This window comes from Heterocephalus glaber, unplaced genomic scaffold (genome assembly GCF_053883595.1).
Source record: "Heterocephalus glaber isolate CG9 unplaced genomic scaffold, H.glaber_assembly_v1.0 deba00001497, whole genome shotgun sequence".
Lineage (NCBI taxonomy): Eukaryota > Metazoa > Chordata > Mammalia > Rodentia > Bathyergidae > Heterocephalus > Heterocephalus glaber.
In genome coordinates, this window is record NW_028258320.1 from 6412007 (window position 1) to 6434560 (window position 22554).

At 51.9% G+C, this 22554-nt stretch overlaps 1 protein-coding gene and 1 long non-coding RNA gene across 6 annotated transcripts; one reads left to right on the forward strand and one right to left on the reverse strand.

Moving 5' to 3' along the window:
• Positions 1-477: 477 nt before the first annotated feature.
• Positions 478-10153, reverse strand: Aars2 (alanyl-tRNA synthetase 2, mitochondrial). 5 transcript variants are annotated; one of them, XM_004846445.3, is made up of 22 exons: positions 9853-10152; positions 8850-9041; positions 8288-8433; positions 7903-8070; positions 7055-7199; positions 5940-6085; positions 5713-5821; positions 5365-5403; positions 5172-5283; positions 4698-4831; positions 4284-4428; positions 3975-4147; positions 3752-3865; positions 3522-3662; positions 2850-2987; positions 2640-2749; positions 2405-2513; positions 1995-2117; positions 1791-1901; positions 1286-1369; positions 1085-1195; positions 478-860 (listed from the first exon to the last, which is right to left on the reverse strand). In XM_004846445.3, the coding sequence occupies exons 1-22, from the start codon at positions 10093-10095 to the stop codon at positions 696-698; spliced, it is 2958 nt and encodes a 985-aa protein (XP_004846502.2). In that variant the 5' UTR covers positions 10096-10152; the 3' UTR covers positions 478-695. The 5 variants fall into 5 exon arrangements, with proteins under 5 accessions (XP_004846502.2, XP_004846501.2, XP_087040750.1 ...); XM_004846444.3 differs by having other exon boundaries at positions 5172-5403; positions 9853-10153; XM_087184624.1 differs by having other exon boundaries at positions 5172-5403; positions 9926-10104.
• On the forward strand, positions 10002-16056 carry LOC147825538 (uncharacterized). The gene is made up of 3 exons (XR_015440263.1): positions 10002-10157; positions 10955-11070; positions 14601-16056. It is a non-coding gene; the product is annotated as an uncharacterized LOC147825538 (long non-coding RNA).
• Positions 16057-22554: the final 6498 nt, after the last annotated feature.

Genomic DNA, 22554 nt, shown 5'->3' on the forward strand with positions numbered 1-22554 from the left:
CTGGCACCTGCTGTCTCCCAGCCTGGAATGCTCTTCCCTGACTGCCCAGCTCAGAAGCCCCCACCCTCCTAGTCTCTGGTGTGTCTGCACTCTCTGTCACCATCTGACACCACCTCTTCACTGCCTGCCTTCCCTGCGAAGCAAGCGCCACCAGGCCCAGCAGCTGACCAGCTCCCATTGCTCAGGGGACTGGCCAGACAGTGAGGCTGAAGTAAAACTCTGGACTTCTGGGTCACTGTTAGCGAGGGTGTGATCCCGGAGGGTCAGCCCAGCTGCCGTGATCCCACACGACACTTCTGGGGTCTCTGTGGGTGCCCACTGGCACATGGACCATCCTGGAACTCTGGCGATGAGGTGGTCCAGATCTGGAGCCTGGGCCTTTCCCATGTGAGTGGTCACACGGGTGATGGGCGCCCGTGTCATGGTGGGAGGGCAAGGCCCACTCTTTTTTGAGAAAAAGAACTTTCCAGTCTGCTGTGCTCTGAAATCCACTTTAATGAGCAGTCAAAGCTCTGGTGGCCGTGTCTTCACATTTGGTGGGAGTGACGCTTCTGGGCCCCTTCTGCGTCCCCAGCCTGTGTCTCCTTGTGTCAGGCAGGGACAGGTGGCCTCCTTCGGTTCAGCCACTGGGCCTCTTGGAGGCTGTAGGGCTCCTCCAGGGTGCCAGGTCTCTGTAGGTCCCTGGAGCGCTAGGGTCAGAGCTGGTTGAGGGCGTAGGCTCGAGCTGCACTGAGGGCAGCATCCAGGTCCATGGTGCGTCCGGTGCCTTGGGCCACCACATGCGAGCCCCAGGCCTTGCCTCCCATCTGGCTGCACACAGCCAGCGCCCAGGCCACTGCTGTGAAGGCAGGTGTGGCACCCTGGGGACAAAGACAGAGTTAAAGCCCAAGGGGGCCCTCCAGGGAGGTGGGGGAGGCTTTGGGGGGGGCTGGGCGGGGAACCTCGCAGTGCCTTCTGGGTTGGGGAGGGCTGTCTTGGGGACAAGGAGATTGCCCTGTCCCCAGGCCTCCTCCCCCTGCCCCAGTCCCTTGTCTGGGAGAGGTAAAGGTGTGGAACCCAAGGCCGAGGGCCCCGCCTCCTTTACCTGGGCCACCTGGCAGGCACACAGGACGCTGCCCACTGGCTGGGGGCTGAGCAGGAGCACAGAGGTCCCCGGGGCCCGCTCACACAACTGCCGCACTACCTTCACCAGCACCTGGGCGAGACAGGGGATGGGTGGGTGAGCCACGGCCACCTCCCGAGGACATGTCCCCTCCCCTCCCCCACTCCCTCCTCTGGCACAGACCGACAGGGACTGAGCAGACACAGTGTCCACAATCAGAGGCCCCTTTTCATGCTGCTTCAGCAGCTCCTGGGACTTCACAGCAGCCTGCAGAGCAGAGGGAAACAGAAGGCCAGGCTGAGAGACCGATCTGCCATAGTCCCCATGTCGGAACCCAGCCCCGCAGTCCCTCCCCGACGAGGCCATGGCTCAGAGCAGAGGCAGCAGGCCGGCCTTGCTGGGTCCTAGCTCAGGTTCCATCCTGTCCTTCCTTCACCTCGCCTGTTCCCTTCTGTCACAGTTCCAGGCCTTACAAACAGATCCCTGCAGGTGAAAGGGGGCAGGCCAGGTGCAAGCGGCAAGGAGCAGGCAGAGCTGGGTGGTAGGCAGTGGAGAGGCCTCAGGAGGGAGGGCTGCAGCGGGGACACTGTGTGGCGGAGGGACGTGGGACCAGCCTGGGGATGGTCTTGGTTGGCAAGAAGGGAGGAGGCTGCCACCCACAGACCACCTGTGCCCTCTGTCCCCTCACCTGGGCCAGCTCCAGCTTGCGGATGGCAGTGTTGGCGTGGCGCTGCAGCAGCTTCAGCCTGGCCTGCAGCTCCCTCCGCTGCCACTGAGGCATCACAGCTCTGTCCATGGCCTGCGGCCGGGGGTAGCAGTGTCACCCCCACCCTGTCCCTGAGCACCCGGCTGACAGAGGGTGGGGGTGGCTCCATGGCGGGGTGGCCCTCACCTTTGTGAGTCGTCCCACATCCTTGGACAACTGATGAGCCTCCACCAGGTCCCTGCTGCCCCGATTCAGACGCTCTGCGGCCACATCGACCTCCTGGGCCAGGCTCTTACCCACCTCTCGGGCCTGCAGGGTGGGGACAGGATGGTCAGGGCCAACCTAGGACAGGCTTGCAGCCAGTGGTGGTCAGGGCCGAGTCAGAAATGTGGAACAGTCAGGAATGAACCCAGCACCAGCACTGCATGTCATAACAGAAGCCAGATGCCAACCGCTGGCACAGCCACACCAGTGTGCCGGTGTGCATGCACCAGTGCTGGCTCTGCTGCCGGGAGTCCCTGAGCCTGGGGGTCTGCAGTGTGTGGCCCTTGCCTCACCCACACCCGGAAGTCTCCTCGGCCCACTGCTGTGCTGACCTGCTGGGCCTGTTCCCCAGTGATGACCAGCAGGCGGGTGGTGCCCTTGGTGAGCTGGCTCTCCCTGATAATAACCAGGTCACCCACAGCCCCTGTGCGAAGCAGGTGCCTGTGGGCAGGAGGAGGGAGAAGTCAGAGGGTTGAGGGAGTAGGGAGAAGCCTGGGCCCTGAGCCAAGTGCTGGTAGCTCCTCAGACCAGGAAGGGCACGGTCCAGGGTGGCAGGGGGTGACTCACGTCCCACAGCAGAGCTCCACAGAGGCCTGCAGTGCAGCCTGGGACATGGGGTCCAGGGCTCGGGCCACAGGTACCCCAACCGACACCACTCTCACAGGGTCTGGGTACACCTGCAGCAGATGGGGTGGGCTATAATGTCCTGTGGAGGACAGGGTGCCTTCTGGGTATGCCAAGGGCAGACACTGCCACCAAGAGGGTGGCCCTGCTCACCTCATCCAAAGAGCGCAGGCCAGGGACACAGGCAGTGAGCACCAGGGGCACCTCTGCCGTGTACACGGCCTCATCCTGCTGCACAGCCTCCTGCACGGTGCCCTCCACTGTCCGGAGCTGCTCTGGGGTCAGGGGGGCCTGGGGGGTGGGGGCAGACTGACAGCATCAGCCCCATGCGTGTCACCCTCCATGTTCCTGGGACACAGATGGGCATGGATGGCACAAGACAGGGCCTCTGTAACCACTGGTGGGGCAGAGGCCTCCAAGCCACCTGTGAGAGGGGCCTACGGGAAACTGCAGGCCTTCCCCGGCACCAAATACTTGGCAAAAGACACCAAGAGAAGGCTGTGTTCTCAGCGAGCTCAGATGGGGTGGCTTGGTTGGGGCGATGCAGGAGGGGGCTGTGGGGACAGAGAGGGCAAGTGCCACAGGGCCAGTCAGCCAAATGTATTTGGCTGCCAGCAGATGAGACGGGAGAGAGGGAAGGCGGCTGAGGCTGAAGCAAGGCTGGCTTGGGGACAGCAGGAACAAGGGAGCTGCTGGCAGGGCTGCAGGAGGACCCCCTTGCTGGCAGGAAGAGCCTGGGAGAGGGGCTGCTGGAGGGCCGCAGAGACCAAATGGCTGTGCTGGGCCCTCAGCCTGGTCACTCCACCCCCACAGCTCCCGGCTTACCTGGGTGGCCACATCAAAGCGCAGCCATTCAGGGTTGAGATGGGAGCCCCGCTGCTCTGTGCTGGGGCCCAGGGTCTGCCGCAGTGCCCAGCTCAGCAGGTGGGTGGCTGTGTGCTTCTCCATGCAGCCCAGACGCCAGGCCTAAAACACTCCTGTCACTCAGGGGCCTGGGTGGTAGGGGGAGGGTGAAGGGGCTGTGGGAGAACAGGGCTGCATGGTGGGGCTCTTACCTTGTCCACATGCAGCTGCACCTTGTCCCCCACCTGCAGGTGCTCGGAGGCCAGAACCTCGTGAAGGATGAAGCCCCCCCAGACCTGGGCCTGGGCCACAGGGAACAGCACATCCTAGGAAGGGCAGGGCAGGACGCTGAGTGACTGCTCGTGGCTTCCCTGTGCCTGGCCTGGTGTGACCAAGCCTGTTCTCATGGCCTTTACCCTGGTGTGGGGACACTACCTGGTGTCCAGCCCGCACCAGGTAGCCCCGGTCTGAAGCCTGGCCGCCCTGTTCGGCGTAGAAGTTGGTCCTGTCCAGAAGGAGGCCGCAGCGCTGGCCTGGCCCCACGGTGGCCACAGCAGCCCCATCCTCCGTGTACAGCTGCAGCACCTGGGCCTCACAGGGGCCAAACTCTGCAGAGCCCAGGATGGCTGTCAGTGCCAAGCGCGTACTGGGGATGTGGCCCATGGGTCTGGATGGCCGGGGCCACGGTGAACCCTGGAGGTGACCCGGCAAGCCTGTGCCCTGGGGAATGATCCAGGCTCTCACCGTATTCCCCAGTGGGCTGTAGGGAGTAGCTGTACTTGGGGCTGTCATCAGTGGGGGTCATACCACGGTGCTGCAGCTCCCCAAGTGCGTGCAAATTGAGGCACAGTCTCTGCTCCTGAGCTGGCTCAGCCTGGTGGGCCCGGAGCTGTAGAATGGGAGTGCGTGGCACAGCTGGCTGGGGAGCCACCCTGGGCCTTGCCCCCTTGGGCCGGCTGGAGAAACAGCCACAGCATGGGTGCCCTGGTACCAGGCCTCCTGCCCCTGCTGTCCCCTATCCCCTCTCTAGGGCGCTGTGCTACCCTATCCTCTGCTCCCTCCTGCAGGCTGTGGCAGGGCTGGAGGCTCCGTCTAGTCATCCGCATGGAGCCCAGCGCTGGGCATGGGGCTGACATATCACGGTGTCCCTGCCCATACCTGGGCCTCCTCTTGCACCAGCTGTGCCAGCCCCGCAGAGTCCAGCTGCACGCCCTTCTCCTCCAGCATCAGCTCCACCAGGTCCAGGGGGAGCCCCAGGTTCCCAGACAGTGACAAGGACCAGGCCACATCAGCTTTGGGGAAGGAGGACAGGGTGTTAGGGATGGGCAGTGGGGGGACCAAGGAAGGGGAGAAGAGTTAGGGGAGAAGGCCAGGGCTCTAACCATGTAGGTAGATGCCACAGGAAGGAGGGCCAGGGTGAGCGTGGGGCAGGGACAGGAGGCAGGGGGGCTGGGAGTGTGGATGAGGACAGCAGGGTGGAGATCCCACTGTACACAGCACCGAGTATTGGAAGGAGAGGACAGGAGAGGCCCCTCAGTGGGGGGCAGGAGATACAAGGCCCAGACACAAGCCCCTCCTGTGGCTGGCCCCCATGTCTGTGAGTTCCTCTTGCCTTGGGCAGGTCCGACTCACCAGGGAACAGATCGGAAGGCCCCAGACGTTTCAGGGTGCGGTCAATGATCCGTCGGCCTCGCTGCAGGGAATCCAGGAAGGCAGCCTCGTCCTCCGACACCAGGCTGGCTATCTGGCCAGGCAGGAGGCAGTGGAGCTGGGTCCCTTGTAGGAAGCCCTTCTCCACTGCTCTCCCATCCCCAGGGTTTTCTACCTGGGCTGAGTTCCTCTGAAGTTCTGGATATGCGTCTCCCTAGAGAGGGACAGATGACAGATAACGGCCCATTCCACCTCGGGCCAGCCTCCCTGAGGACATCCTGGAGGCTCAGACAGGGACCAGATTTCCAGTGGGTTAGGGACACAGGCACAGGGGTCCCAATGTCACATGACAGGCAGCCCGGGCAGGGGGCTTCCTGGAGCGTCCCTGCCTCTTGTGATCAAGTACAGCTTTGTCAGCCCATTGACAGGTGCTGGGCTGGATACTTAGCACCAGAGGAAGGGAAGCCCCATGTGCCCAGGCCAGGGGTACTGTTGGGGCACAGCCAGGAAGCCCTGCCCTTACCAGTGTCTCCACTACCACGGGCACCAGGCTGCCTAGGAGGCCAGGTGGTGCCCGAAGCACCTCAGTGGAGAAACGCACAGCTCGACGGAGGATCCGGCGAAGGACCAGCCTAGAGGTCAGAGCCCAGGGTAACTCCACAGCTGCTGTGCAGTCAGCCTGCCCCACCTCTCCCCTCCTCTCCCAGCAACCCTGCAGCCCCTGCCCTCTCCGTAGTTCCCAAGACTCACGGGGCACCCGACATTCCCGGGGAGACACCATCAGCGATGCAAACACTGAGCGTGCGGATGTGGTCAGCCACCACACGGTAGGCTGTGTCTGTGTGTCCCTCATCTGCTGCCCCTACTCGGCCCAAGTATGGGGGTGCCCCACAGCCCTGGAACGTGGGAGGAAAAGAGATGGGCTGCTGGTGCCGTTGGTGCCCTCACGGGGGTCAGCTTGGCCCAGGTGACGAACACATCTGTGACGACCTGCTGGGCTTCTACTGTCACAACCGTGGGTCCTTGAAGGACATGGCATCCATCTTGAAAACAGCCCTTCCGGGAGGCATTACTATCCTCGCTTTCAAGATGAGAAAACTAAGGCTCAGGAGAAGAGAGGCAGGCCACACCACTCGGCAGGAGCATATGTGACATGGGGAATGGGGTCCTGACGCCAGTCCTCCGGGGCTGGGTGCACACTGTGCTTACAGACAGCTTGACCTGTCCAGCCGGAGCCTGCTTCTGCCGCACTTTACTACACCAAGGAGAAGCCGTGACTAAGGCTCCAATCCCCAGTGACTCCTTTTCTTTTCCCTCTCAGCAGCTCTCAAAAAGACCTGCTTTTTTCTGCTTTCCCCGAACCTCCTCACCTGTGCTGTCGCCTGCACTGATAACAGCCTCCCAACTGGTTCCCCACTCTTACTCCTGTCTCTCCCAGGCCCCCTCTGCACAGCAACAGGGACAGCTTCCCAAAGTGCACCGGGACCCTGCCTGGTCCAGCCCAGCCTCCTCCTGCATCCAGGACAAAGCCTCACACTGTACTTCAGGGCCCACAGGGTCTGGCTTCTGCTTTCCTCTCGGTGACACAGATTGCAAAAACGGCCTGTCCTGAGCACATGCCACTCTGCAATATGACTTCATATAGTTGCTTCTCATCTCAGGATGGAGTCTGCTTCTCCCCCTCCAGCCTGGGTGGCCCTGTGACTCCCTCTGGTCCCCAGGATACAATGGAAAGGGCACTGTTCTGGGTCCAGCACTCAGCTCCCTGAGGCCCAGGGAGGAAGCTGCGCCTTTATGAGCATCTCCACTACACTGCTGATACACATTCCTCTCACAGGTCCCTATGGCCATTTGCCTCTGCTCACCTGATGTATGGCGTGGAACAGCGGGGAGAAGAGGTCAGTGTCGTAGGTGGAGCACCTGCCTTGCAGCACAGCCACCAGTCTCTCCAGGCCCATTCCTGTGTCCACGTGCTGCTGGGGCAGGGGCTGCAGGCTTCTGTCGGCCTCTCTGACCAGGGACAGTTGCAAGGGGAGGATTAGGGGGTAAGGAGGGTACAGCAGAGTAATGGGAGGGTCCTTCGGGGTCGACAGTGGGAGGAACCAGGTGGGCACCTCACCACCACCACGCACCCGGTGGCAAATGAAGAAGGCCCTGGGTCCTGTCCTTTGTCATAAGAGGTCAATCCCACTCTCACTCCCACCCTCACACCTGTTGGACCCTTGTCTGGACCTGGACACTGCCTACTGGATGGAATTCTCTGCCCTAGAGAGACGCGTAAAGCTAGAAGAGAGTCTTAGAGATCGTCAGGTTTAACTCCATCATACTCGTGAAAGAGGCCAGAGAGTCGAAGTGACTAATCTGTCATGGCCAAAGGCTAGGATTCAATCAGTTATTATCTGAAAAGTGTTTAGAAATGTTCCCGACATACACTAAGTGTCCTTTAAGGTTTTGTTTTTGTTTTTTGCAGGGCTTGGGAGAGAACCCAGGCCTCATGCATGCTAGGCAAGCACTCTACCTGAGCTACACCCCAGTGTGTTTGTTTTATAAGTGCATCAGTCTTCTGAGTGTTACTTTTTTTTTTTGGTAGCGGGGATCAAACTCAGGTCCTTGAGCTTGCGCAGCAGGTGGCGAAACCACTGAGCTAAATCCCCGGCCCCGAGTGCTACTTTTTCACTTCTATCCAGGCATTCTCTGCTTCAGCACCTGTTACCTGTTGTGCTGCATGAAGACCAGATTCCAAAGCTCCACCAGCTGGGGGGCTCCCACCCCACCAGCCAGGTCATAGTGGATCTCAGTACAGGGCCCACAGGGGCCAGTGTCTCCCATCTCCCAGAAGTTCTCTTGTGGTCCAAAGGAAAGCACATGGTTGCTAGGCACTCTGAGGAGAAGGCCAAGGAAGTGGGAGGAGACAGGAAGATTCAGAGGCTGGGACCCTCTCTGCCATGAGAGCCCCCATCCAAGTAACCACTCAGCAAGAGGAAGAACAAGGCTGCCTCACAGCACCCTGGGATTTGCTGAGGCCCTGAGGACTGGTGCTAGGTCTGTTTCCAGTCCTCCTGCTCTCTAGGAGTGGGTTGAGGAGGGGGGTGACTTACCCTAAGCTGAGCCAGATGTCCCTGCTCTCCAGGTCTGGGTCCAGTCCTGCCTTGGGGTCACCACCAAAGTAGGAGACCCACAGCCTGTCCTCAGGGATCCCATAGACCCGAGTCAGCAGTTCCCAGGCCATGGTGCAAGCTTCTTCCTGTGGCAGAAACTAGCTGGAGGCCCACACCATGCCAATAAAGCCACAATAGCTCACACTTCAGTCTAAGACAAAACTGTTTGCACTCCCTGCCCTGCTCCCAGAACACTGTGATCGTTTCTGCTTCAGTGTCTTTTCCTGCCCAGAAAGCTTTTCTGCTCTCCTAAAGCCTCCCTTCTTTCAAGTCCCCCTTCTATGAAATCCTCTCCCCATCCTGGCCTGGAGTGACTGTGGACTCCAGTTAGTAACTTGGCATTGCTGTATGACCACTTTTCATGCACATTTGACCAGCCATTAGGCAGCAGGCACTTAGAATCCAATCAGAGAAGTGAGATGCATTCCTCTTACACACATCCCTCTAGCTATTTGCTTTTGCATCTAGAATGAGACCCTGCCTGAGCTGATGGGAGACTCACCTTGAAATATTCACCTCCAAAAGCCCAATTGCCAAGCATTTCAAAGAAGGTGTGGTGGGAAAGGTCTCGGCCCACATCTTCCAGGTCATTGTGGCGTCCTCCGGCCCTCACACACTTCTGGCTGTTGGCCACACGTCGGAAGCCAGCCATCTCACTTCGTGGATCCACAGTGCCCAGGAAGATGGGCTTGAACTGAGAGCACATGAAGGGAGAGGGGACATCTCAGTTGACACAGTGGTCACTGTTCAGAATGAAGGCTGACTGACCCTGAGACTGCAGTGTGGTCCTGGCCTAGGGGGCAACCTGGGAGCCTGGGGCGGCCATCTTTAGTGTGTGTGAGGCAGAGGAGGGGTAAATAAACCATGAACCAGAGACCTGCTAGGAAAACAGGAAAGGTAAAAGGAAGAGGAATGTATGAGTGACTGAAAACAGGAGACTGAGAGGTAGAATCTTCCATCTCACTTTTTATCCACATCCCAAACTTTCAGGGTGCAAAAAAGGACCACAGGGTACTAGGCACTGACCAGAACAGCAGCATTTAGTAAGGAACTTGAACACCCTCTAAGTTACCCTCCCATTCAACTTAATGTACACTTTGAGAACCATTTGGAGGGGGTAGGTGGTTGCTCAAAGTCAAAAACTTAGAGAATAGTACCTACCACACAGTAGGTGCGCACTAAGCATTTATTTGATATACAAGTTATTTTTGTTTAAAGATCAAAATTTTAGGACTGGGAATGTAGCTCAGTGGTAGAGCGCTTGCCTAGTCTGTGCAAGGACCTGGGCTCGATCCACAGCACAGAATGCATGCAAGCACGCATACATGCATGAAAAAATGAATGCACGAATGTATGCATGCATGCGTCCACGAATGGTCTTTCCCCCGTCAAAATCTAAAACTCAATCCCTACCCCCCAGTTTGCCCTTTAGAGCCCCGCCCCCAATGGCTTCACCGAATCACGCGCCCTCGTTCTCCCCGCCCCCTTCCCTCGCCCCGCCCCACCTGATTCATGCCCGCATTGACGAAAAGCAGGCTGGGGTCGCCCCTGGGCCGCACGGAAGCAGAGGGCACCAACCGGTGGCCATGGCGATCGCGAAAGAAGCTCAGGAAGGCGTCCCGCACGGCCGAGCCCTGGGTTGGAGGGGGCAGGGTGGATAGCGGCTTTCGGCTGGGACCCAACCACGAGGGCGATCTTCGTAGGGCCCGCCGCAGCCGCCTGGCTACCCCTGCCACTGACGCCGCCATCTTAGCTCCGGGCGGTGGCTTCACGGGGTCAAAGAGCGATGTAAAAGGAGGCGCGCGTTGCTGTAAGCGGCCCCTATCGGCCCCTGGCGACGGGAGGACTCACAGCAGCCTTGTCGCTGGGCGGAAATGGCTGGGAAGGAAGGGACGAAGAGGTCGGGGCAGCCTGAACCTGGCGTGGAGCAGGCTCTTGATCCATTTAGCTTGAAGCAGATATTCGAGAGCCCACTGTGTGCTAGGCATTGTTTTAGGCGCTTACGGTACATTAGTGAAAAAATTAATAAACTGCCCTGCCCTCTGAAATCTAGATTCTAGCAGCAATTGTTAGACTGATTTTGCAAGGTTATAAGTGAGATTGCAGGGAACAGATGTGGGTTCTGGGGGGTGTGTGTGTGTCTGTCTGTCTGTCTGTGCTTTTGTGTGTCTCCAGACCACGGGAAGAAGGTAGTGAATGCCAAGGGAATGTCAGTATTCAGTCAAGAGCCATTCAGTAACGATTTATTGAAGACTGCTACGTGCCAGGCACTGTCCTAGGCACGTGCCAGTTCCCTTTGCACTTGGCATTGGAGAGAGTCCTTTTGTCCTTAGGGACTGAAGGAGGCCCTTGGGAGCTGGAGTCTGTCTGTCGGAGACATAGATGCCAAATAGCATCTGCTCCATTATTAATTGCTTAATAACATTTGGTCTTTTAATTTGGCTGGGGATAAGAAAGAATCTAGGTCCTCAGGTTAGGACAAAGCTGGAGGCTAAAAACAACAGAGCTTTCTCTCAGGAGCCTCCTGACATCCTAGGGTTTGTGTGTTTTGCTTTAGGGGAAGACACCTGTCCCACCTCCTTTCTGTCTTTCTCTCCATGATAACAGCTGTGGCTTGGAAGCCAACAGCAAGCCCTGTGGATGCAGCCAGTGTCCTCCAGCTTCTCATGATGACCTCTGCCCTCAGTCTGGACAATTAAAAGCAGAGATCGCCAAGGTCAAAGGTCAGTAGGAGCAGCAGATCTGAGAAAAGCATGATCAGAGAGAAGGCTCTGGCCGCCATTCTTTGTGCATTGGGTTATTTGGAGTCGTTTGAAACACAGTTTCCTTGGGGGCACTATGTAGTCTATTTTGGACTTGTGTTTCTATAGCAATAGAGAATTCTCAACTTTGAGGATCCTTTTTCTTTCTTTGTCCACAGTTAAAGGTGTTGTTTTGAAAGTGTGTTTTGGTTTTTCCAGTGCTTCTAGAACAGGAACCTGAAGGCAGATGGGGATTTCTGTGATTGATGACCTTGAGAAAGACTGCAAAATTCTTTCCCAAGTTGAGCTGGGAGTGTTTTGCCAGATAAATATAGCAGGATCTCTCCCCAGTATGAATGTCAACTCTTTTTCAGATGCTACCCTGAGAATCTTTGTGTTACAGGAGGAACTCGGTGTTTTAGGCTAACCTGGATCTAATGTACCATGAATTTTAAAAAATACATCTTTACTGAAATATAATTCACACCATACAATTCACCCATTTAAAGCATACAGTTAAATATCTTTTAGCTTTTAGTACATTCACAGAATTGTGCAACCACTTTTACAATCACCTTTAGAACATTTTCATTACCTCCCAAAACACCCTGGCATCCTTTGGCCATTAACTGCCAATCCTTTCGTCCTTCCCAGCCCCAGGCAACCATTATTCAGCTTTCTCTGTTTATGTAGATTTGCCTTTTAGACATTTTATATAAATGGAATCATGTAACATGAGGTCCTTTGTGACTGGCTTCTTTCATTTAGCATAATGTTTCTTTCCCCCCCACCCCCCCGCCCCTTCTTTATTTCTTTCTGTGGTGGTGCTGGGAATTGAACCTAGCTCCACGTTACATTCCCAGGCCTTTTATTTTTGAGACAAGAGGGCCCAAGTTGCCTAGGCTGAACTCAAACTTGCAGTCCTCCTGCCTCAGCTTCTGTGTGGTAGCAGGTATCATGGATTTAAAATTTTTTAAAAAATTGTTTTCTGTTTGAAATAGATTTTCCCCTATCTTATTATTTATTCTTGCTGTTATTTTTTTCTCCCTTTAAATGTGTTCTTTGGTGAGTGACTTCGGTTTAGTATTTCCCAGTGAAGCAAAGTGGTTCCTGGTGGACTGGGTGTGACTTTTCTGATTTCGCACTGTCACCTGATGGGGAAGTTAAACCCAAGGGAGATGGAGGCAGAGAGAAGGCGCCAGACAGGGAAGTTACTGACCTGGGAACTCCTCTGGGTACAGATCCACTGTCTCAGTATTTGCAGCAATTTCATTCTGCACTTTCCATGCAAATGGGTCTGTTTCTGGGATCTCTCCATCTGGGCTTTGTGGGCACTGTCCCCGCTCCTCCACTGTTGTTAAAGATAGTGGTGCTTTGTCATCCTTCCATCTGGGGCTTCTTATGTTGCCATGTGACCTACTTATCTTGGCAGGTCCAAGGCTCCAGTTTTCTGGGCTCCCTCCTTTTCTGTTTGTTGGAAAGAAAGGACAGAAGGATCCTGGGAGTGGAAACTGGCCTTTCTGATTTCCTCTTGGGCTGACCTCTGTCCAGAGCTGATGGATGAGGAATGTGAAAGGACCCTCTCCCACCCGTGCTGAGCACAGGGAGTCCAGCTTCAGGAACTTCCGCTTATAAATGCTGCCTTTTAGCATCTAGGTGAAAAGTTTAACCTATAAGAGGTGTTCCTGGTTTGATGTGTTATTGGGATGCCCATCAAACCAGGCGTCCTGGCTCTTAGCAGCTTGCTGAAGATACAGACCCTGATTCTGATTGGCAGGTCTGGGATGTGTTCTAGCCAGTGAGGAGGGTCCCTGTCTAGGCCCAGCAGGTTCCCAAGGAAGCTGTTGTCTCTGCCAGTCTCAGTCTGTGGGATTGTGCCCTCAGTGACAGGGATTGGTAGAGTTGGGGGACAGTCTGGACACAGGCTCAAAGGATGTTTCCTTTGCCTTTTCCCGGGTCTACTGTTTCAGTGCTCCTGGGCTCTCTGCTCTCTCCCGGACCAGCGCCCACTTTGAGCAGGTGGGTGGGGCCCTGAGTGGATGGGTGAGGCTCGTCTGGCGCTTGCATACTTGTACCTCCGCCTGTTGTTTGGAGACCGGAGGATGATGCTGACCAGAGAGGGAGGGGTGAAGGCAATGGACCTTGGGGTTGGAGGCATGGGTGCCTCTGGGATCCAGAATTTAAGAGTTAGTGGGAGCTGGGTGAGGTGTTCCATGTTGTAATCCCAGCTGCTGGGGAGCCTAAGGCAGGAAGATTGGGAGTAAGGCTAGCCTGGAAAATTTAACTAGACCCTGGCAAATAGTCAACCAATCAGTAGGACTGAGGTAGAGCATTTGCCTGTCTCTGAGTTCAGTTCTTAATACCCCTTTCCAAAGAAGGATTACTGGGTCCTTGAGGTTATCCTCATTTTTTTTTTTTTAGGTACTCAAATCCAGGGAAGTGCTGCTTGTTGAGCTATATCCTCCACCCTTATTATTTTGAGACAGAATCTCCCTAAACTGCCTAGACTGGCCTTGAATTTGCAGTCCTCCTGCTTCCAGCTCCCTAGTAGCTGGGGTCACAGGCATGCACCTTCCTGCCCGGCTATCCTTGCGCATGTTTAAATAGTTATATTTTAAATGGTTATGTAAGTACCTATGTAACATCCTTGATTTTTGTCTCTTGGCCTGTAAAACCTAAAATAGTTACCATCTGGCCCTTTTAAAAAGTTTATCTATCTCTGCCTTAGACGTTCTTTTTAAAAATCCTTTTTAAATGATCACAAACCACAGGTGCAGAAACTCAATTAAAACAAATGTATACACATGTGTAGTTTAATTATTGGAAAACAAACATCTTGGGCTGGGGGTGTAACTCAAGGGGAGAGGGCTTGTCTGGCTTTTAAGAGGTCTAGGGTTCATCCCCAGTGCCTCAAAAAAAGTGAGGCTCCACCACCCAGGTCATAGATAGGGCTTGGCAGCACCCCAGGCCCGCACACCCTCTGCTCCAATGCCAGCCGAGCTGCGGGGTGCCCCTCCTTCCACAGTCCCGCCCCCCAACCCTACTTCTGTAGTAGTCACCACTTTGCATTTCTTGAGACTTTGAGCACCCAAAAGTGTATCCTTAGATGTTACAGTCTTGCTCTTTGTTTCTTCCTTTTAAAATTTGCTTTGCGGATTTCTGCATTTGCTCTGGTGGAAGATTTGGAGTAGGAAGCGAGGGGATCTTATTTATGCGTTTGAGAGATCATCCTACCTAGGGGGAAGGATGTGTGGGCCAGTGGAAAGCAGGGAGGCCTATTAGGGGTCGGTGGTGACAGCCAGGACAGAGATGGGCCTCTTGGGCAGTGTGGAGGCGGAGCTGTGGGTGTGATGGGTGGATGCAGGCGGAGAGGACAGGGCCAGCTTCTAAGGTGATGACGGAGCCACTGGGGTGGAAGGTGCCACTCACTCGGATAGGACAGCTGGGGGCAGGAACAGACTGTTGGTGGGTAGACCCAGAGGATACTTTGTGATCTGTCCATTCTGCTTTAGGGGATATACCCAGAGGAACTTTCTGAAGAATCTGGAAGAGATTGTATTTCCATGTTCACAGCAGAATTATTCACTGGAAGCAGCTCCCAGGTGTCCACGATAGACGAATAGATAAAGAAAATTCGTCAAAATGACATATTGTGCAGCCCTAAACAGGAAGCAAATTCTGACATATACTACAGCATGGCTGAACCTCAAGGACATTATGTTAAGTGAAATAAACCAGTCACAAAAAGACAAATATCATTCCACTTAAATGAGGTGTCAGTAAAAATCACAGAGACAGAAAGTAGAATGCTTTGTTCTTAGTTTCATGTCTTCAAATACTTAAAACCTTGGCTCGGCCATAATCCCTTGTCCCTCTCACCTTATCGGTTTGATTATCAGTTTTCTTCGCTGCTCTAGATAGTCCCCATCTGTGCATCACACAAACAGCTTTAAGGCTGCTGTTCTAAAGATAAGCAAGGTACTCCCCAGAGCCCACAATCCCTCCTGGCCTGCACTAGATGTTTTTTTTCTTTTGCTGTTTGCCATCCTTGAAAAATTCTTCCAGAGTTGTCAATACCTTCCAGAGCTGTCTCCACCTTCTTGCATCCCCTCCCACCCAATCCAATGGTCTTCTTTTTCACCATCCTTTTCTTCTTTTTTATTTATTTATTTTCGCTTTTTGAGTCAGGGTCTCTCTATGGAGTATGTACTCCAGGCTGGCCTGGAACCTGTGGTGATCCTCCTTGCCTCAACCTCCCGAGTGTTGGGATTACAGGTGTGTGCCACCACACCCAGCTTTTTCTTTCTTTTTTTTTTTTTTTTTGGTACCGGGGATCCAACTCAGGACCTTGTGCTTGTGCAGCAGGCACTGGACACTACTGAGCTAAATCCCTGGCCCCTCTTTATTTTTCTTTTAATCTCTTCTTTTTTTTTTTTTTTGGAACCAGGTATCAAACTCGGGTCTTTGCACTTTCATAGCAGGTGGCGAAACCACTGAGCTAAATCCCTGGCCCTTAATCTCTGTTTTGGAGGAGGTGACATTCTGTTTTCCACAGTGGCTACACCACTTCCCATTCCCACCAACAGTGCACAGGGTCCAATTCCTCTACATCCTTGTGACACTTGGTATTTTCTGTCCCCCACCCCATAGTAGCTATGATATCCTAATAAGTGTGAGGTGGTATCACAGTATGAAATTTTTATAAAAACCAAACTCCAAGCCCTTAACAAATTCTGGGTCTAGTTGATGACACGTGAGCAGATGTGTTAGGGGTGAAGTGTTCTGATATTTGCAGTTTGCTTTGAAATGCATTGGGAGGGTGGACTGGGAATGAATGGAGAGACGTGTGACAAGATGACGAGCCACTGTACAGAGGTGTTGACAGTTGTGGTATTAGGTGCTGGGTGTATACATGTTTTGAAGTTTTATGTATATTTGAGAACTTTCATAATAAATCTTTTTGGGGCACTTTCTGTGTCTTAGAGAAGTTTTGCTGTGAAGGGCTGAGACCCCTCTAGTGAATGTGGATCCAACAGGCTGAAAGACCTGAGCAGCAATAGAGGCCTGAAGGGGAGCAGAATAGAAACTACTGACCAGGACTCAGGACCCTGGAGGTGCATGTGTCAGGGTGGGAGAGGGGAAAACAGAGGATCAGGGACCCTGAGAGCAGTGTGAGGAATGGGTGTCCCCACCCTGAATGTCCATCTGGGACAGGCTGTTTCCACAAGGGGATTGCAGAGCCCTCTGTTTTTGCTATTGCTTTAGACTCTTACAGCTGTCATTATGGTTTGGATCTAAGTGTCCCCAGAGGTCCTCCTGTGGAAGCTTGGTCCCCAGCTGATGGCTGGTGTTGGGAGTTGTAGGAGGTGGGGCCTGATGGGAGGAAGTTAGGTCATTGGGCATTGCCCTTGGAGAGGATGTTGGGCTCTGGTCCCTCCTATTCCTTTCTCTTTATTTCCTGGCTTCCAGGAGGTAACAGGTCTTCTACCCCCTACTACTGTCGTGATGTACTGTGGCATCAGACCCCAAATGACAGGACCAAGTGACCCTGCACAGAAACCCCTGAAGCCAGAATAAATCTTTCTTCCTTCCAGTTTTGTACCTTAGGTATTTTGTCACAGGATGGGAAGTTGAGTGGCACGGCTCTTGAGAATCAATACAGCAGGTGAACTAAGGGAGGCCACTGGCCCTGGGCAGGATTTGAAAACTTAAGGTTGGGCTCTGGGACTGCAGGTCCAGAAGCTATAGTGCTCAGGTGGCCCCATGAGTACTCAGGTTGCACCAGCCTGTTTCATGGATTTCTACACAGAGCAGGGTGGTAAGACATGGTGCTGCCAAGGGGCGCAGGTGCCTGTGCTCCACCAAGACTCCACAATGGTATCATTTTCCTTGTCTGCCTGGTCACTATGCCACATCTCCATGTATCAGTCAGTCCATCCTTTTAGGATGCATTTCAGCGTGTCCTGTAGTGAGACGATCATTTCAGCCCCTTCCTGTGGGTGTAGGGAGCAAGTGTTTTCTGAAGCTTCTGTGGCAAGCTGAGCATCATAAGGAGTGAGCGTAATGACATCTCAGAGACTGACATCACTGACCAAGGTGGCCGGGTCGACGCCTGTAAACCAACTGAAATGTCCATGTCCGTGATGGCCCAACTTGTGGCACATTCTCTCCTGGAGGGGACTGGAGACACATCCTCCCATTCATTCATTCATTCATTCATTTTGTGTTACTGAGGATTGAACCCAGGAGCTTTGTACTAAGCTACATCCCAGTCCCTTTTGGAAAATTTTGAAACAGGGTCTTGCTAAGACACCAAAATACCCAGGTTGGGCTTGAACTTGTGACCCTTCTGTCTCACCCTCCCAGAGGGCTGGGATTACAAGCATGCACAGCTACACCTTGCTTCCTATTCTTGGCTCTTAGTCCCCTGCATCTTAAACTCCTTGCCTCTAGATTCCATATTGCTTCTGCTGGTCGAATTTTTCTTTACAGGACACAGTGGATAAAGTTCTCACTTCAGTTATCCCACAGTTGTTTTTCATGACTTCTCAACCAGTCCTTTGTGAGCCTCCTGCAGTAGGAATCAGTGGGATGAAAATAAACCATGGATGGGGGTGGGGAAGGAGGGCTAAGAAAGCGAAAGTGGTGATGGTAGAGCTAGATAGCCAGCTGTGGACAGAACTATTTAATCCTGTGATCTCTGTGGGTTCTGCTTGGATCTTATCCTGTGAGTTTCCAGGAACCCCACTTTCCAGCTGGTATAGGAACCCTTTTTTGGGGGAGGTTGAGACAGGGTCTCATTATGAAGCTCAGGCTGGCCTCAAATTCTCAGTGATCCTCCTGCCTCAGCCTCCTAAGTCCTGGGATTACAGGCATGCGCCACCATGCCTGGCCTCAGGAACCCATTTTGTTTGTTTGTTTTTTGGTACCGAGGATCAAACTCAGGACCTTGTGATGGCAAGGGAGGCATGGTGCCACTGAGCTAAATCCCTGATCTAGGAACCTTTTTTTTTTTTTTTTTTGCTTAAATTCTTTTATCGTTACATTTTACGTATACAATACATTTACATTTATTATTGGGTGCTTGTACCTGTACGTGATGTATCTTGGTTCTTATTTTTTTCCCCATTCCCTGTGCTCCCTTCCCTATTTACAAAGACTTTGTTTCCATTTTTTCCTTTTCTCATAATTTTTCCTTTCCCTTCTTTCCTTTCCCCTTCCCTGGCCAGTTTCCCTACCCCTTTGGACCTTTTCTTCCTATTTCAAATTATCAATTATTCGTTTTAAGCATTTTAATCCTTATTTACACTTTCAGTTTCTCACACTAGAGAAACTACTCAGTATTTACACATGTAAATTTATTTATTTCACTTAAGAGTATTGCCTCAATATGCATCCATTTAGCTATAAATGTCTCTAGTTTCTCATTCTTTATGGCTGAGTAGTACTCCACTTTATTTAAAAACCACATCTTCAATATCCAGTTTCCAGTTGATGGGTAATTGGGCTGTTTCCAAGCTTTAGCTATTACAAACTGTGCCACTATAAACATGGGTGCACATCTATCGCTGTGGTGTGATTCTTTTAATTCTTTGGGGAAGATACCCAGCAGGGGAATAGCTGGGTCAAATGGGACCTCTAGTCCTAGTTCTTTGAGGTATCTCCACACTGATTTCCACAGTGGTTGCACCAGTCTGCACTCTCACCAACAATGGAGAAAGGTTCCTCGTTCCCCACACCTGCCAGCATTTGTTATTGGTTGATTTCATGATAGCAGCCATTCTTTCTGGGGTGAGGTGGTATCTCAGCTTTGTTTTCATTTGCATCTCTCGAATGACCAGTGATGTTGAACATTTTTTCATATCTTTATTTGCTGCTTTTACTTCTTTTTCTGAGAAATGTCCCTGGAACCCATTTTTGATACCCTGGAAACTGGCATTTTTCTGTACAGTTTATTCGTACAATGCATCTTTGGTTCGAACTAAAACAAGTCCCTGTTTGCCACTGATGTGGATTCTAATGGTCTTTTCTTTCATTATCTCAGCTGCAGCCCGTGAGCATTCTTTACCTAACTGGCAGGTAGAAAATTATAGAACATCACTACCTTGGGTAACAGAGGCACTGTATGCATTTGTCAAGTCTCATGCCAAAACATTTCATGGTGTATAATTCTTACAAAAAAGAAAAACCTAAAAGAACACAGAATCTAGTTGTGGAATGTACAAGCACACACTAAAGTGCTTCCGGTATTTGCAGCTTACTTTCAAATTCATCAAGGGTAGATAAATTTAAAGCTATTCATTGTTGACAGTGGAGAAAAAGACCAACTTCTAGGCTGCATGTGGTAGGAAATGGGGTGATGTTGGTCATTAGATTATAAAGTTTAGTGAGCAGGAGGAATAAATTTTTTAGATCTAATGCACAATGTGTAATGTATATTTGAAAATTGCTGAGAATAAATTTTATTTTATTTTTTATTTTTTGGTACCAGGGATCAAACTCAGGACCTTGAGCTTGCAAGGCAGGCGCCAGAACCACTGAGCTAAATCCTTGGCCCTGAGAATAAATTTTAAATGTTCACATAACAAAAAAGTATTAAGTATATGAGGTGTCTATGTTAATTAGCTTGATTTAATAATTGTGTCATATATACATTTCTTGAAACATCACATCATATCTATAAAACCATACTTTTTTTTTTGGTACCAGGGATCGAACTTGGAACCTTGCACTTGCAGGGCAGGTGGCAGAACCACTGAGCTGAATCCCCAACCCAAAACATACAATTATTATTTATCAATTAAAATAAAAATTTCAAAATCCCACAGAGTTCTAGGTCACAGGCTCATGCAGCACCATGACTTATAAATGCTTTCTTCTTGTTCCTCTTCTCCTCCTCCTCCTCCTCCTCCTCATCTTCCTCCTCCTTCTCCTCCTCCTCCTCCCTTTTTGTGGTGCTGGACATAGAACCCAGGGCCTTGGGATGCTAGACAAGTGCTTTGCCACTGAGGTACAGCCCCAAGCCCTTATATTAACTTTTTTCCCCTAGGCTGAAGTGCATGTGTAAAGTAAGAGCACCTTCTTTTAAGGGTGGTTTTGAGTCCCAGAGTTGGGCTGTTCAGGAATCCACCTTGCAGTCTTGGCCCGAGCTGCTTATCTGCTGTGAGAGGAGGGAGAGTGGTTCAGATGGTACAGTGCACACAGGAGTGTGACTCTCTCAGCCGGGTGTGCAGTGGATCAGTGATAAAGCTTACATGGGAAGTATCAGAGCAGCTTTCCTAGGGACTGCACAATTAAGAATCTATTTGTCATCAGAACTGGCCAGAGCTGGGGGACCTGGGTAGCATTTCTTCTTACTTTGAGGAAATCTGAAGTAAAAATGTTCTGTGGATAATGCTATGGACACATCTGCAAAAGTAAGAATAAAAGCACTCAGAATAGTGTGACTAGATGCTTCACTGTGGACAAAGGGACAGAGAAAGCACCCATAGTCAGTCACATTTGCATGTGTGGCGGTGGCAGGGACACGTGAGAAATAATTTGTTTCTCCTGGGATGGGGAAGAGGGAGGGCCTGGCTGGCTGGATGTGGGGGTGGGAAGGGGGCTTTCCTTGGAGGCCCGGATTTTGCAAGATATGCAAATGATTTCCTGTTCAAAATTAGATAAAGTATTAAAAGGATGTGTGTAGAATAATATGAAGCAACGATTATTTAGCGTATGGGGAAGTTTATCATCAAATCCTGGTCCTTCTACAAAGATACTTAGGCAGACCCCTTCCTAAAAGTGGGGTTTTGGGGTGCAGTGATCATTGCCTTCTAGAACATATACTTCCAAGGATGGATAGATGAAGCTCTTGGCAGCCAAATGGGCTTGTTTTCGAGAGTGTCTGGTCCCTGGGGCTTCCTTCTCCTGGTCCCTGAGCTGTTAGTGGTGGAGCTAGTTCCTCTGGCTTTGGTCTAGAAAGCATTTCTGCAAAAAAGTACTTAATGAATTGGAACGCAGAATCTCATTGTCCCTTCTTGAAATGGGGGTTCTGTCTGTCGGGACATCTACAGAAAGAAAATACAAATGCAGAATTAGGAGTCTTAACACTAATGCAATTCTCATTTGCTATCAGTTTACTCCACTATCTTCAAGATGCTATTAAAAATGGATGCAGGATGTGAGATAAAACATTGAATCTAAGATGATTCAAATTCACAAGAGCACTCACTTCTCTGGTCCTTTGGCTCCAGTGGCCAGAAGCCAGGAGAGACACAGCCCAGGACACAGCCCAGATAACTTTGTTTTATTTTGGCAAGGGATGGAAGCCAGGGCCTTGCAATGCTAGGCAATCGCTGTACCACCAAGCTCCCCCAGTCCCCCCCAGGTTACACGCTTTAATGTAATAACGCCTTTAATTCTCACAACAACCCGATGCAGTCATTGCTACTCCCATTTTACAGATAAAGAGGCTGAGAGACTTGCTTACTACCTATCATGCAGACAGTAAGCGGTAAGGCAGGAATATGAACCCAGGCAGCCTGGCTCTAGAGCCTGAACCTTCTGATTGTGCATGTGCGTGCATATGTGTGTGTTTAAGTCACATAATTCTAAAAAGCTTGCATATTTGGTTTACCAACTCTTTTTTTTTTTTTTGTGGTAGCAAGGATTGAACTCATGACCTTGTGCTTGCAAGGGAGGTGCGGTGCCACTGTACTAAATCCCCAGGCCTGGTTCACCAACTCTTGAAAGTCTAGGAACTAGGATGACTAGAAACAAGCCCGCTCACCACATCAAGGGACGCTTTTAGCCAGGTGTGGTGGCACAGTCCTGTAATCTTAGCACCGTGGGAGGCTGAGGCAGGAGGGATACAAGTTTGAGGCCAGCCTGGGCACCTTAGCCACCTAGTGAGACCCTGACTCAAAATAAGAAATACAAAAATGGAAAGAAAGAAAAAAAGGGACACTTCGACATGGACCACAGCTGCTGAGTCTCTTGCTAGTAGGCATAGCCAGATGGCTATGTGTTATTCCTTGGACTAGGAGCAGGAGAAAAGTGTGCCAGGGCATGCAAGCTCTGACCTTCTGCTTGTCCCTCTTTCCAGGCTGAGGCGTGTCCTTAGAGACGGAATAAGAAGGTGGAAAGAGCTTGTGTCCCTGGCCCTGTGGAGTCACCATCACAGCTAGGTCTGTTGCCGCCTGTGCTGCTACATGGGGGAGGAGGAGCTTCCCTTGGTGGAACCACTTGAAATCTCAGTGAGAGCAGCTAGCTCACAAGCCAGTGAAGACGCCGGCATTGTGAAAGAAAGGGTATTTTGAGTTTGCTGCTTTTTGCTAACCAGCCGGGGAAATATTCAAAGCATTGTAGAAAGAGTGTGATACCAAGCTTTGGGGCATAATAGGGAGACTTTAGTTACCTGGAAATATCCTTGGAAAAACTTATAATGATGGCAGGAAAAGGAGGCATATATTATTTGGTTGATGA

Coding starts and splice junctions, on each gene's coding strand:
- Aars2 (XM_004846444.3), bottom strand. CDS start 10,095: ATGGCGGCGTCAGTGGCAGGGGTAGCCAGGCGGCTGCGGCGGGCCCTA. Junction 2,750..2,849: donor GCCTGCGCTCTTTGGATGAG/GTGAGCAGGGCC, acceptor CATCTGCTGCAG/GTGTACCCAGACCCTGTGAG. Junction 1,370..1,790: donor GCAAGCTGGAGCTGGCCCAG/GTGAGGGGACAG, acceptor TCTGCTCTGCAG/GCTGCTGTGAAGTCCCAGGA.